At 38.8% G+C, this 16526-nt stretch overlaps 1 protein-coding gene across 18 annotated transcripts in view; it reads left to right on the top strand.

The window, feature by feature from the left end:
- The window catches only part of BTLA (B and T lymphocyte associated), a 70424-nt gene that overhangs the window by 22703 nt on the left and 31195 nt on the right, over nucleotides 1-16526 (top strand). For 13 of the 18 annotated variants that reach the window (XR_004319678.1, XR_004319666.1, XR_004319684.1 and 10 more), the window contains exon 1: nucleotides 1411-2935. The exons of 3 other annotated variants lie outside the window; for them this stretch is intronic. Coding sequence is in view for 4 of the 15 variants with exons in the window: in XM_032479150.1 (XP_032335041.1) it covers nucleotides 2896-2935 (40 nt within the window). In the remaining 11 variants the exon portion in view is untranslated. Of the gene's footprint in view, nucleotides 1-1410; nucleotides 2936-9339; nucleotides 9495-16526 lie in introns of those variants that run through there. 2 more of the 18 variants (XR_004319634.1, XM_032479141.1) reach the window with 2 other exon arrangements.

Below are 16526 nucleotides of genomic sequence, written 5' to 3'. Positions count from 1 at the left end.
TTGTATCAACATTTTTGCCTTCGGCTTGAAGTAGCCTTCTATATAATTTGGAGCATTGATGCACCACAGTCTAGAAAAGATATGCAGAAACATGTTATTCTTTATCAAAAGGGACCAAATATTATCCAATTAGAATTGATTATTGTTATATAATAATAACAAATTATAATAATTGAAACTATATTCTTTCTTCATTTAGGGAGACCCATTGTTCTAAAAGTGGAACTCCTTTATGTTACATTTTATTATTGCAAATAAGTTTATTCAACAATCAAAAATTGCTTATGAAATTTTTAAAAAACACTATCATGGAAATGTTGGGAGCTTATAACTTGCCTTTTAGTTCATAGTTCATGGAACCATGAGAAGCTACATAGAAATCTGATGGGAGGAATATTTGTCCTCCAAATATCTTGACTTTGGACGAGCTGGTAAGGTAAGATACTAGTATTGTCCCTTTTGGAGAAGGGTGTGTGCTTTTCTTGGATATTTAAGTGGTCAGAGTGGTCGATGTGGTAGAGACAGCTTTGGCCCTTCTTTCTTAGTAAAGGAATCTAGAAATTTAGTTGTGTATTTTTCCTGTCTGGATAGAGGATTTTATTTTCAAGTCTTCCTTGCAAGAAATTGTGATCATATGATTAAGTCATGTTCAATGTGTTATAAGTGAAAGCTTGGTACTAGATTTCCAGAAAATCTCCTTCAAGGGTCTTGGTCATCCCCAAGGGATGCCCCCTTTACCCTTCTGCCTCTCACACTTCGAGCTTATAACTCAAGACATGATAACTGGAGCTGAGACCATTCTTCTTGGATCATGGACCCAGAGGATGGATGTCAGAATTAAGACAGTGAAGCAAAAAAGACAGAATACAGAGTTGCTGTTTAATGAGGAGCCACATCCTGCCTGCCTCTAAACTTCTTTTGCAAGTGAAAGAAACAATGTTCTGCTGTATTAAAGCCATCACTATTTCAGATTTTTCCACTATATACAGCAGAACTCAGTCTAAACTGATATAAAACTCGTGATGTAACCCTAAAGTAGCCCTTTGACCTGTCATCACTCTTCCTAGGAAAGGTTAGAAATGTGCTGCCTGGCGGCCTCTATAGTTGTCGAGTATACTAAACTTCACAGGAGATGAATTAGGCTCGAGAACTTCTAGCTTCTCGATTTCTAAAAGAAGTTCCACGGAAGTTTTATAGAGAGGCAGTTTCCTTTCGTATTAATATAGAATACTTCCTGGACATTAACATTTTGGCATTTACTGGGAATTTGCAGGATGGAAAGCAAAATAACATTATTTTTCTATTGCCTTTATAACAAATTAGCACAAACTCAGTAGCTTAAAACAGCATAAATCTATTCTGTTACAGTTCTAAAGAATCAGAACTCCAAAGTGTCTTACAAAACTGAAATCAAGATGTCAGCAGAGCTGGTTCCTTCTGGTGACTCCAGGGGGAGAATCCATCCCTTGGCTATTCCAGCTTCTAGAGGTCACTGAATTTCCTTGGCTTGTGGCTGCATCACTTCAATCTCTGCTTCTGTTGTCACATTGCCTTCTTCAATGCTGACACCTTCTGTGTCCCTCTTATAAGCATCATTGTAATTACATTGGGTTCACCCTGGATAAGCCAGGATAATCTCTTTATCCCAAGACCCTTAATTTAATCAAATCTACAAATTCGCTTTTGCCATAAGGTAGCAGGGGTTCCAGGGGTCCTGGGTTCGGGATATGGACACATTTGGGAAGCTGGTATTCAGCCTACCACACTCATCTAGACATCTTGATTAGAGGTCACCCAGGAAAGCTTTTTTCTAATTTAAAAGCAACATAAATGGTTAGATATGGTTACTGTTAGATACAGTTGCCTTTTTAAAAAGCAACTTCTATAAATCAAAAACTACTATTCAAATGTTAAAAGGCAAAAACTATTTGCTGAAAATATAACAGGCAAGGTGACGAGAGTTTAATATATTCAATATATGCACGATAAAATTTTAAAATATTAAGAAAACCACTGACTCCAATATCTTGATCAACAGTTAATTACTCAAGAACAGCAATTCACAAATTATAAAACACCCCCAAATTTGTTCATCCTCATTAAACATAAAAATCCAAAATAAGTGGAAAGTTTTACTTTTAAAATTTTCATGATCATAACAAGATATTACTAATGGTAAAGATGCAGTTAAACCAAATCTGGATGCTCTCATAACTTGGCACTAGAAATGTACGTTGGTGGTTCTTGGAAGTTATGTAGACCTAAGTATCAGGAAGGCTAAAAATGTTCACATACTCATCCCAATAATTTCACTTGTGGGAGATCATCCAAAATGCAGCAGAGCAAAAATGTTTATTTTTATGTGAAAAGTTGGAAAAACCTAAATACCCTATTGTAGGGAAAGGGCTAAATAAATAGTCCTATAAGATGGAACATTATTCAGCTATTTAAATATATGCCACTGGAGAGTAGTTTTTCCTAAATCACTTGGAGAAGTGCTGATGATAAGGGAGGGCAGAGAGAGCAATCCCACAAGGCTGCTGAGCTGCAGCCAAAACCTTGCTCAAAGGTCAGAAGAAAATGCCTCCCACAGATCTGGTGTTTCTGAGTTTCTTTTCAAACCATTATGTGGGAAGACTTAGATATGTAGTTATTTGAATTTATTAACACTGACTCCAATCAGTATTAAAAGGATTAAAACGACCAAACTTCAGTTAGTTACCATTGGCCTGGCCCTACTGGATGTTGAAATATGAAATGCTGTACGTCTGAACTGGTTGGTGAATGGTGACTAGTTGCTGTGCTGAGCCCTCGAATTGTCCCTGCTTCCCTGGCCTCCTGGGACCATCCTTGGGACCTCTCATTCTGGGATCCCTTTATTTTTGAGCAACTGAAATGACTGGCACTGATGGGCCTCCAGGAAGCTGCTGGATGGGTAAGCAAATACATATTTCATTTCGGGATAAACTCCTCCCAAATTCTTTGTTTGACCTTACTCCAAGATAAAGCTTGTTTTGCTTTGAATTACTATTTACTCATTTACATCTTCTTCTCGTGAAGTCATGTAAATAAGGAGAGAATGCTACTGGGAAGACAGATGTAGGTGGAGCTGTGCAGTTCAGCTCTGAAACAGCCTTTGATTTTACGGGTCCGATTCCCACTGTGCGCTTAGCCACTTTCACTTCTATAGTTAAAAGAATGTGAATTTTCCATGTTTCTGCCTGTTTGCCTGTTTTTTTTCACTATTTTCCCCGTTGACTTGGCTAATCATCACAGTTTCTCCCAAATTGACTAATTTAATACTGCGATTTCTACTAAGCTAGCTTTCATGCCTTCCCACCATCTACAGAATTCTCCCTATGAAGGATATTACCCATTGAACAAGGGGCACAGGAAAGCAAAATAAAAAGTTGTATATTCAACACTGTCATAACTATGTCAAATTAATGTGTTAGACTGGGTTCTCCAAAAAGCACACTCCAAACAGGATGAAATATGCAGGGATTAGATTAGGGGAAATGCCTGTGAGAAAAAAAAAAAAATGCCAGAGAGAACTGTTTGACCTCAGAGCAAGTGTGATTGTGAGTGACAGCAGGAAGCAGTTTGGGTGGAAACATCCTAGACTGCTATGTCCTGCGAAGACAATTTGGCGGGGCTCTCCAGGAGTTCTTAAGTCACAGTAGGTCCTTAGAGGGGTCCTGGGTCTCTCAGAAAAGGGCCTGCCTTGGTGCTTATGTTGTGCTTAGTTGCTGGCTGGGAAGCGCAGCCTCATGGCACGAATCGGGGGATGAGTTTCAGAGTGCAGAACCTGTTCACAGCTTCAGACCCTAACGTTCTGCTGAGATCTGAAGCTGCAGGCACGTCAGAATGTGTACACATCCACAAAAGTAAAAGATGAAACAATTTGCAAAGCAATGATGCTTCCATAAATCGGCTTCACGAGGAAAGCAATAGGATAAACATACATCCACAATGGCATAAAAATATAAGCATATACAAATATAGTACACACAGGTGCATGGGGTATAGGAGAAGTCAACCCTCTCCCTGTCCATGCCTCAAATGTACAAATAAACAAGACACAGTCACTCTATACTTTTCTGTCTGAATGAGAAGAAAGAAAGGAAAATACATTTATCAGGATCCTAATTTTGCGCCAGGCAGTGTCATAAGTGGCTTCATGTTCCTAAGTTAAAATATACATTACTATTTATGTCTCTTATTGAATACTAACAACAAGCTTCCAGGTAGGTGTGATTTTCCCTGCTTTACACACGAAGTTATGTGATTCAAAGAGGTAATAGATTCAAAATTAAGTAGCCTGTCTAAGGACACACATCTAGTAAAGGACAGAACCAGAATACATTTCAAATCCGCCAATAAGGAGGTAAGGGGACAAGGGTGTTCTTCGGTATTGCTTGTATATACATTTTTTATTGCAAGAAGAAGTTTTCCCAAGACATCTTCAGTCTTCTAACTTTTGCAGCTGGGGGTTTTTATACCCTCTTTTTAGATCAGCCCTGCCCATCTGACAGTGTGGGTCTGATCCTCTCACCAAAGGAACACTTTAAAGAGCCAAGGGGAGGAGCTCAACATTAAGTCAGCATCCTCCCGCGTCTCAGGTGTGGTGCCAATGACTGCTACCCTTTACTGTATCCCAGTTTCAGTAAGTGGTCCCTCACTTGTTACCTTTCCAGCTCTCTAGTCTTGCTGTGACTCTGTGATTACTTTGACCCCTTGCAATCTTTTGGAGGGTGAGAGCTCTTTCCCTGAGAGACAGACCTAATGACGGGGCCCTTTCTTAGCCCTTCTGTTCTCAGGCCTCTAATTCTTTCCGCTCTTTACTTTTCTGGTCTCTCTGTGAAGCTGATCTATCCTTGTGAATTTTTTGGAATTCAGACCTTCTTTAATCTGTTATATTTCTCTGCTAATCAAAGCTTTGTTTTGACACTTCAGAGTCTCACTCTCTGTGCAACAATGACTGCCATTAGCAAATAAACATTTTCAACTTGTTCTCCCATCATTATTTTTTGGCTTATTAATATAGGGCTTCCTGGTATCCATCTTGTCCAAATGAAACCCAATCTTTGGTTCAGAAACAATTATAGATGCAATTTATTGATCACTTTGCATATATTACCTCAGTTAACCAATGCAATAGATATTATTACTGTCTGTGTTCTACAGAAGAGGAAATTGAGATGTTGAGCAGATTTGGTTCTCTGGAAGCAGACACTGAAATTAATTAGGGATCAACACCTGTGAAAAGGGAGGGGTTGGCAGGGAGATTGGGCAGAGAAAGAAGTCAATCTGTGCTATAAGCCGACATAACCTTGGCTGACTCAGCTGGGAGCTCTGGGTCAAGTATTGCCCACAGCATCCTATGTGAAGTCAAAATGGCCAACCCTTAATCACTTTCTTTGCTCCATACTGGATTAGGCTGTCATGGGAAAGCATGACCTTGAACAAGGTGAGTTTCAGCTGAGTAGACCCTGAAGTAGATACCTGGATACTGTCTGCTGAGTGCATTCCCCACAGCTAAGAGCAAATCTGTCCTGGAAGGGCAATCTGAGTGGTACATCTGTGTCTACCACAGACTCTAAGAATCTAGGAAGTATATGAAAGATTCTACCACTAGCAAGTGACAAAGATTTGACACCAAGTCTTTTGTGGTTCAAAAGTCCATGCCTCCCACCAATTCATAATTGGTTTCCAAATATTCATCCAAACCAGCTATATCAGAATCACCTTTAAAATATCAGTTTCTTTAAATTATGAATATTTGGCCTCCATCCTTTGAGATTCTCATTCAATAGATGTAAATGGGATCCAATAGTTCCACTCAGTTTATAAAAAGTCCCCATGCTGGTTCTAAAGTACAGTCATATATAAAAACCTTTGCTATCATTGATGAGAAGATGCCAAGGAGAAGAATGGAAATGATTTCAAGTGCTGGACTACATTTCTGGTAGAAGCTATGCAATGAGTTTTGGAGTATTAAAACATTTCAGAATCAAGAGTCACCCCTCTAGGCTGATGTTTACTAAAGTCAGGAACCTGCATCTTGTTTTGTGATTGCTGTTACTCTGATCACCCAGGAGTAAAAGTTTGGAGAAAGTACAGCTGCTTCATGGTTCATAAAAGCAACTATGTCTATAAATGAACTGAAGAATTTGTCCTCTGAGTAGTTCCAAAGATGTCTCAAAATAAATTTGAAGATTGCAAATTCTATTTTTCTTTTTGTCTTTCACCATAAAATTGGAACTAGGTTCATGTTTTTTAAATTGTTTCTCAAATACAATGTAATTACTTTTTTAAATGTAGTAAATTCTTCAAATTTGCACATTTGAATAAAAGGTATAATTTTCTGATCAAACAGGACATGATTATAACGGGACAAGGGTCATGATAAAAGCTTAATTACTAGATGAGGCATAAATTTAAAGCAAAATGGACTTGTTCCTGAGCTAGCAAACTTCTGAGACAGGCTTCTTTCAATTCTTTATGAGAATGAAGATATGAGTCAGATTCTGATGGAGGGTTCTGTCGACAGTGGGGCTCTAAGGACTCCAGGTATGGAGGGACATGCTGATAAAAGTCACAAAATACGTATCATTTAAAAAATACATTAGATGTTACATAAGGTTTCCCCCCCAAATTTTGTCTAATTAGCATGGGTTTTTTCACATAAAAAAATCTCTAAAATAGTGAATCATGAATAAAATTCTGTGCTGAGATAAACAAAATTTATATGACTTCTCTCTGGTTTGGGACAATATCCTGAGATCCTTGGCCTATGGTTTATGACTTTTGACCTCTGAGACAATTTTAAAGGGACAATAAGCCTTGTCTCAGCTGCCACAGGACATTTGCATTCCACCTTGAGAGTGGGAAAGTTGTGTACCTATGACTCTAATATTTCCCAGAATGTCAATGCCAGTAATAGAAGTACTAAGAAGCTATGAGTAGTTACTCAGTGTTACTCCATGATGGTTGAAATGCATGAATACTTACATTCTAACACAAGGGTTGATAGGAGGAAGCTGCAGAGCTGGTTGACTGAGCTCTTTAAAATCAAGGACAGTGACTTTTCATCTTTGTGCCTCCAACCATTGCACAGTGTGTATCTGAATCAACGAATGTATGATAACTGATTTTTAACCTTATATACTTAAAACCATTTATATTTAACCTTGGAAAAAAAATCATCATCCTCTGAAAGAAAGAGTTCTAAAGTCAACTTCTGTCAATGACCACCTATGTCACAAGTCTAGAGTTTTCATTTTCATTTAGAATCTCAAATGGGTGATTTTAATTAGCTTCTCTGGTTAGAAGTTAGCTACTTATTATTACAAGTGGCCTTGGAGAAAACAACTCCACATTGATCTTGAACTTTTCCATTTCTTCTTTTATTGTTTGTATTCTGTTTAATCCAGACAATAACCACGTGAAGAAATGTTGAAAATGGAAGTTTCCTTTCACTGATTTTCAAGATGTTATTCAGCTTGGAACTTTATTATTTAGAGAGGACGTGTAGCCAATACTAACATTGATCTGGTTCCAGTGATATTTATCTACAGACTAAAAGATAGCTGCCCTTCCCTCAACCGCTGAGGAAGGGGACCTGTCACTCATGTTCTCCATAATCTCAGATAAATCTCCACTGGCTTAATGACAGTAAGCATTCTCATCTTATTATGACCTGATGTTTGGGAAGAAAAATCTAAAATCTCTTACATAAAAGAAGTTTCATAATCACAAGCTATGAAAAGGGGGAAAATGTATACTTACCATAGGTACTTTTTACCATGAATTTCCTGACCTTAATTTGATTAAAATCTCTACCTAAATATTGCAACAATTAAGATTTCTTTAGAGTTTGTTCATTTCACTGAACTTTGAATGAGAAAAACCCCAATATGGGGCAAAAAGAGAAGTTAAAGACTGAGCTGCTCTGCAGATCAGGGCATTTCAAAGTGAACAGCCAATTTGACAAGAAGCAAAAGCCTCAGAACAGAGTTCCATGTAGTCTTTCTATTTATTTTGTTTCGCAAACTGTTCAGGCTCTTCTTACTGTCCTCTCCCACCTACTCTCTCTTCCCTATTTACTTTATAGATGTCATTGAAGTAGGTAACCTGATCCAACCCTGAAGGATTTAGGGGAGGAAGGGAAACCTACTTGAGTATCCCTGATAGAAACAGGAAATGAAGTCATCGCTTGCCATGCTTGGTATTGGGAAGTTGTCTTGGGTCCTCTTTCTAATCCTACATCTAGGCATTTGGAATATCAGTGGTAAGGCACTTTTTCTTATATTTCTCAGAGGGTTTTGGAGGCAATGTTTTCCTTTTCTGATCTTAGTAAGATGTGTTGTTTATGTCAAGTAGATAATGGTAGATGAAACCAAGTAGTTAGATTTGCTCACTTAAAGACATTATAGGACATAAACCAAATGAAAACACAGTTATTAAGTCGTAGCTTGGCTGGTTTTCTTAAAAACATGTTCTAATGGTAGGAAAAGAGAATTGAGCAGACCCTATAAATAGATTAGTAGAAATTTTTCACTACTACTAGAAAAATACTCCAGATGCTCTACTGATGGTGAATAAATAGCTTGATCTTTCCAAACTGAGGCTAGAGGAGTGTTGAGGTGCTCAGCTGGGTAGGATAGGTGTTGGATAACTCAAGTTATACCTGACGCCATGGTTACTCTTAAATGATGTGACTAAATAGAATGTCGCTACTTGCTTCGGTGGGGTAGGTGCCTTGAGACTCCTGAATGAGACAGTGCTGAGAAATATGGGACGGAAGCATTTCATCTCTGCTTCTATTACGTTGAAAGAGAACGGGTCCCCTTTGGGCGTAATTGGACATAGGAAACAGCTTGAATTCTTCATAGATGATGTTTGGCCACTTCTGCAAAGATTTTATGCAGGCAAAAAAGTGATTTCCCTTGCTCCTTCACATTGTCACAGGTGCCTGCATATTGCAAAGAGGGAAGGGCTACAAAATGCTAGTGGAAGTTTCTGATTTCCTGGTTTCAAATATCCTGCCTTATTATCCCCACAAGCAAACATACTTTTATCAGTTTTTTTTTCTGATTTTTTTTTATTGTGTTGGTTTCAGCTGTATAGCAAAGTGATTTGGTTTTATATATATATATATATATATATATATATATATATATATATATATATTATTTATTTATTTATTTATTTATTTATTTATTTATTTATCTGTATACCTATATTCTTCTTTGATTCTTTTCCATTATAGTTTATTACAAGATATTGAATACAGTTCCCTGTGCTATACAGTAAATCCTTGTTGTTCCTTGTCAGTTTTAAATCAGAAAATACAGTCCCTGAAATCCTACATGATGTCATCTTCGGTTCTGGAACTGTGAGGTTTGGAATTTGTCTTTGTGATGCCGGGATGACACACAACCAAGTGCAAAATGAAAGTCCCCTTCAGTCATCTAAGCATTTTCATGTTTGTAAGTATGTGCTATTATGTTGACGGAGTGCTTAGATGGCTGGCTGGATTTTTCACTTTCTATCAGATGCCTACAATCACATAGCTACAACGGAAGTCAAATATTATTAAACAGAAATCATATTGGCTGGGAGAATATGTAAACTATTCTTTGTGAAATGAAGTAAATGAATGTTCAGTGATATATCACGCTGGGAGTATGGTACAATATCTGCTCCTCCTCTCGATGTGCTTACTAAAACGGACTTGGCTGTTAGAATTGGGTTCATTTACGGGCTCTGCCATTTACTGTGTGACCTTGGTTAAGTTTCTTATCCTCTCTTATTCATTTGTAAAATAGAGATAATAATAATTGTACCTCAATTATGGGCCCACTGTGAAGACCTGGCACAGTAAGTGCACGTAAGAAAAGTCTGATAAACATTAATGGTATTTTTACTAATATCCTTTACATCAAGCCACCCCCACAAAATTCAGTTAAATGAGAAACAAGTTTTAACATCATCATTTAAAATAATTGAGTTTTTGAAGCTAAAATAAAATGAATACATGAAATATATTGTACAATATATTTAGCCAAAAATATAGTGACTTCGAATTATCTGAAAAATGAAACAGAAAGCCTTGGACAAAGTACAGGCCAGGTATCTTATACAGCGGTTGATGCATTGCAGTGGTACTTGAATTAAATTAAGGATACAGGTTGAGATAAGGAATGTTTGGTGAGCTTTGTTCTCCTGGACAGAGCTAATGGGTCTGTTCCTTAAGACCTCATTAATTTTTAACCTTTATGTCTTGGGGATTTCCTATAGTTCACTTAATTACTGAATTCTTTACACTGGCACAGTTTCAAAGTGTTTAAAAATAATAAAAAAAAAAATTTTCCCTCCACTTCAAAGCAATTTGAGGTCTGTGTGCCTCTTCCCGAGAATGAGGCTACATCAATAGTAAGGTCATAGAAAAGGTAATGTTATCTACAAACAGCCTGTCTAAGGTCTTTCTTTATAATGAAATAACACAATATAATGCTCGCTTGCTTTTGTGTTTCTCAAAAAATATTAGGGGGAACTCTGCTCCTTTGTGTCCAGCATATTATTTCTGTCTAGATGAAAGTATTAAAAGTGTCAGCACATACACATGGACAGATGGCAGGTGATGCTGATGAGAACTAGGCTGCAGGTGGAGATGCCCCTTTCAGTCACCTGCTCATCCCCAATGAGCAGCTTCCGCTGTGAGGCCCCAGACCACTTGTTCAATTGAGCATCAATTGAGGATTCCACCTTCAAGCAGCCAGGAGCGCAGCAGTTTATGTCTGGCTACTGCTTGGCACTGTATATGATCCTGAATGAAGCCAGGAGGAAGTCTCTGATTGATCACTGTTTATTCTAATAAATCATCCTAATCTGGACTAGAACCAGAGAACACATATAGTTTGGCTCTTTTGAGAACAGAGAGGTTGAGGCCAAGTCTCTGTTTGGGTCTTGCCTGTGTTCTCTTTCTCCTTTATTGTGCTGATTCAGTGTGTTCCATGGATCCATACTTCACATCCCTCCCAGATTGTGTTTCTCCACCATGAACAGACGTTATCCTTTGTTCAAAGCAGAAACACCAGGGCAGAAGGTGCTCAGTATCTGTCTCTTGCTTTCAAGTCTGATTTTGTAACACAGCATCTTTATCAGGCTTATTTCTCTGAATCTACCTACTTGTTCCTACTGGAAAATGCAAATCGTCTGCCAGAGACAGAGCCCTGCCTTCTGCCAGTGCCCATGTATTGTTATCACAAAAATGCCTGCCATAAAATATGACTACCTCCTACATAAATGTCTAGGAATACATCCTGCAGCTGCAGGGTTTCCTGGATTAAGGTATGAAAAGACTAACCCCTGTGTTGATCACAGCCTTGAATAGACTTTTCTAACACTGAGCTCTTTAATTAATTACCGCTTCCTCTGTCCCACTATCAAAATTTCCTCTTATTATAACATTGAAGTCAGATAGTTTATCTTGCTTCACTGGGACTTTCCTTCTTAATTTCCATTATTTGTGAGTTTCAGAGTTGTTGAAAGAAGAATGTTCACAAACACTTGTAATCACGTGCAAACACAAAATCCCCCTTTTGCATTGTTCCTTAGAGAGGCAGTGGTGGAGCGGGTAAGGTCAGGGACTCTGGAGTATTAGATCACCCTCCCATCGCTGCCATTTGCTGGTTGTATGACTGTAACCTCTCTGGTTCTCTTTCCTTATCTAAACAACGGGGACAATAATGATATTGACCTTACAGGGTTGCTGTAATTATTAAGTGAATTAATTCTCTAAGGCTCTTAGGACAGTGCCTGATGCATTTTAACTGCTATGTAAGTTTGGCTAATAATGTTTTAGTTTTTTGTTTGTTTGTGTTTCAGTCCAAAATTTAATTAGCTTGATAGTTCCCTTAAAGTAGCATTGGGTGATCGTCTCTCATTTGGGATTGACAAAAATAGTCTATGAAAGACTCTTGACATCATTATCTGCTATCATCCCCAATCACCAAGAAATGAGAAAAGAGTTTGGGAGTCCTGAGACTTGAGTTACATCGTGTCGATGAATTATTGTATCATAAGCAATTTGCTTCACTTTTCTAATTTTCTTCACTCCCTTACATCAAAATAAACTTAGTATTTTCCACCTTTCTGGCATCCTTTCATGGTTACAGACTCTAATTTCCATGCTTATCTCTATGGAAGAAAGTACTGTGTGCCTGTGTCTGTGGATACACATGCAGGTATTGTGTTCATATGCTCAGAATCTAAACATGTACAAGTTGAGGTTCTCTTTGAACACAGTCCGGGAGAATGTTAGAGGGGCCATCTGGGCTGGTCACAGGGAAGTGTTAGGTTTAGCTGGTAGAACCCTTAACTTTTCTTAGCTTTTCTCCTTCCTGATAGCCACATTTATCTTATGAACATAACCTGGAACTTGCATATCTCACAAACAGCCCATTGTCCAGAAGTAGCCATAAGGAAGGCTGCAACATTTCGGTTCTAGCTGGGTGGTGATGGCTCCATTTCTTTTTCTCCTGTGATATTAGGAGAAGAGAATTAATATTGGGGGACAACTGGCACTTCTGCCCACATAGATAATGTTAAATATCTTCTAGAATTTGAGAAATGCCAGTGAATCTCAGTGTGATCCCTGCGGTAGAATGGATTAGGAAGGTGAGGGAATATTTGGGAGAGAAGCAGAGATGGACTTTCCCTGTGTCCTTCCAACAACACATAACCCACGATTACTCTGAACAATACATGTAACCCCTCTATCACTGAAGGCAATACTTAGAAATACATTGGTTTCTTACAAAATGCCAATGGCTCTCTTGGATGCTACTGTCCACAGCTTCTAAGGTATGTTCCAGGCGTTTCCTGCCCTGCTTTTCCTGCCTTGAAGTCACTGTGACCAAGGTGGAGGGCCTACCATCTCCGAAGGACGAGCCCACCTGTGCCAGACAGGCTTCCTTGCCCAGAACTATTCTCCAGATTGTCAACATGAATCATTTTACTTTCAGGCCTATTGAACTGGCTAAATATGTTTGCTGTTCCAGAGACCTAATTACATACTGGCCAACGAATTCTCCACCAGATACTTATCTCTGTCATATAGGGCAGGCAGAATGCTGAAGGACTGGAATGGGTCCTCTGGTCTGGGGAGACAAAGTCAGTGACCAATAGGGTAAAACCGTAGGGGGACATTTGTCATTTGGTAGAAATGTAATGAAGAAGTACTGAGAGACGTCTTAAGAAAATACCCAAAGATGAAGGTTTTTTTACTTCCTAGTTTTAACCAAGGCTGGTCTTCCTGATTAGTAAAATTCTGAAGAATTTTATGCCTCACATAAAGGACAGTTTTCTACAGGATGTACCGCCTTTTCTATCTGTTATATTTGGCCGGTGACTAGACCAGTCATTATGTATCACTGCCGATCCCCGAAAGCAGCTGGAAATAACTATTCAGAGAGAGGCACCAGGGGCAGACCTTCTGGGTTTCCACCTTGTCTCTGCCACCCGCAGGCCTGTGGCCTTGGATGTGTCAACTGCTGTGGCACGTCCCTAAATCCATCCTATCCAAAAAATAGTAACACCTGGCATTTATTATTATGCATTATGAGCCAAGCATAGAGCTAACAACCCTCCGAAGGTGTTCTCATTCACATACCATCTTAAGGAGATTTTAAAGAGGAAATAGTAATAGAAGATGAGCGCAAAAATTCTATTTTCTCAATTCATGGTCTTTGTTTTTCAGATGAAGGGAATAAATATGGATTCATGCCATATAGATTCTTGGTGTGAAGTTAGTTCTTTTCAGTTTCATTTTTGCTAAAGGGGCTTCACATTATGTAAGTCTCTCTCCTTTTGTATGTGTGTGCGTGGGTACATGTGTGTGTATACGTGTGTGTGTGAGATATGTGTGAGTGTGTGGTATATATGTGTTCAGGCAAGGAGGAGTTGCCTATCCTTGTCTGGAGATCAGTGTCAGACAATATCCAGAGAGAAGAAGATAAACTATTATTTCACTTTTATGCCAGGGAGCGCTATTACATTATGTGCTGTTTGTCAGGTGGCTCTCCCTGTAAGGACTGAGGCTCTTTCATCTCACCGTAGGAGCTGAGGCCCAGTCAGTGTTCACTGTGTCCCTGAGGGATCAAGCCACGGGGTTTTTCTTTAACAATGGTCATCCTTTAAAATAGAAGCTCCGCTTTTAACAATGTGATGTGTGCGTCATTCTTATTCAAATTTCCCCAGATATTCCTACCACTTCTGGGAATATCTGATTTACGGAGCGGGTTTGCTTACCACAGAGTTAAACTAATGAGTTTAATCAACAGAATACAACATTAAATTAGTGGTTTCTGTATGCGATGGAATTCCCCCACCCTCGTCTCCTGTCACATTTCTGATTTGAGGAGTCTGTGCCAGCTGACTTGTGATGGGAAGTATGCCCCGTGGGCTTTCTGCTGTTGTGCATGAGATTCCCTGAGGCTTTCCCGGTGGATGTCCTTCCAGGATCTTTGATGTGTGATTACATGGCTGCTGTCACTGTGTGTGGACTTTTCACAGGACCCCTAAGCCACACCAGTTTGCTAGGGAAGAGGATCCTGTTTTCCTTACCTTACTAGTAATCATCTCTCCCCTGACCTCTACCCCTCCAGCACTCTGCAGCAAGGCAGACCATCCCGTCAGCATCCCCTGAAAGCATGTTTCCTCCTGAGTCTACAGTCTTCTCTCCTTCTGAGGTCTCCCCATCATGTATCTGTAATTTGTTTGTTGTTTCTCTATTACAGTATCTTCTGATAGAAGCTAAAATCCTGGTTCATGTCACAGAAAATTATTGCTGTTTTACACCTTTCATAATTATTTTAGTTTTTCAAGAATTATTTGTTTACACATTTATGGTCAACTGTAACTCTGTCTTCGGTCAAATTAAGGCAATCTACATTTATGGCAGCATTCATTTCCTTCAGTGATTGTAACTATTTTGATCTTTTCATAAATCTGAAAGAATGTTTCAATGGGGAGATAGTCAAAGTCAACTGGGATTTCCTCATGGTAATAGTTATAATCAAGACATATGGTCTTTAAAAGTAAGAAACGATTGTATTTCGTGCAACATTCATAACCATGAGCATCTTTATTTTAGTAGCTAATCAGTTTCACAAATTCCTTAGTGTTTTCAGCACTTGTGGTATTTATACCAGCAGCCATACTTGCTCAGCCGGAAAGTACTGGACCAGGGAGTATTTTGTGGCTGGTGTGCCTTTCTGATTGGCTGATCTAGGTATCTGGTGACCATGGGGTGTCACTTCTTAAATATACTGAATATCACCTCTCAATGAACATAAATCAGGCCTTTCTACACTGCATACTGGTATGGTCTAGTTTTTTTTTTTAATCACCAAAGGGTATGTTGAGTTGCAAATAATCTTCACCTCAATGTCTTTAGTCCACCTCTCTAAGGGCTCAGTGGCCTTAGTGTACAGAGAGCATTAGAGCTGTGATATCAGATTTTCCTCTTCATGAAGCTCTCTCTGTTCAGTCTCAGTGTACATCATACCTCTTCATACCTTTTCTGAGGCCATCTCATCCCATCAAGAAGGGATCGTAGACCAGATCGGAAGACAGATGCATAAACACGTATTTAACTATAATAGAATGGTACATGTCACACAAAACAGCGTGGAACATTTACTGGGGGTAACATCAAGTGGACTTGGGTTGCTGGAATATGTGTGTGGCAGGTTAGTTTGCATAAAGAAGCAGGGGCTAAATGCCATTTGATGAAGTCTGGACATTATCTTGCAGGCATTGAAGAATCTTTGAAAGGTTTTAGGGAAAATCTTGCAATTAGATTTTCATTTTAAAAATGTAAACTGCGACAGTGATGTCGAGAATGAATTGGAGTAGGGGAGGGGGAAAAGGCCAAGTTTGGAATGTAGAAATCTAGGTGGTCATCTGTGACAGTAACCTTCGTGAAATAGAATGAGACCCAAATTACGACAGTGGCATAAAAACAAAGTTGAAAGATATTAAGATTTCAAAATTTGTAGATAATGACAGGCATATGCAGAACAGATAAACAAGATTATACTGTATAGCACAGGGAAATATATGCAAGATCTTGTGGTAGCTCACAGTGAAAAAAAAATGTGACAATGAATATATGTATGTTCATGTATAACAGAAAAAGTGTGCTGTACATTGGAATTTGACACAACATTGTAAAATGACTATAACTTAATAAAAAATGTTAAAAAAATAAACAAAAGCAAACAACAACAAAAAAAACCAAACAAACAAACAAAAAGAAAGATATTTTGGATGCTGAGTTAACTTAACCTGGTAACTGATGAAATGGAGTGAGACCAAGATGGGACCCAGGTTCTGGCCCACGTGATTAGGTAGATGACAGTATTATACTGTGGTAATGGGAGGAGGACCCGATTAGTGCTGGGGTGGGATTTGAAACAGAAGAAAATTCAAGCTCCTCCTTGAAGCCTTTCTTG

This window comes from Camelus ferus, chromosome 1 (assembly GCF_009834535.1).
Source record: "Camelus ferus isolate YT-003-E chromosome 1, BCGSAC_Cfer_1.0, whole genome shotgun sequence".
In the NCBI taxonomy this organism is placed as follows: domain Eukaryota; kingdom Metazoa; phylum Chordata; class Mammalia; order Artiodactyla; family Camelidae; genus Camelus; species Camelus ferus.
This window is presented reverse-complemented; position numbering and strand designations above follow the sequence as displayed.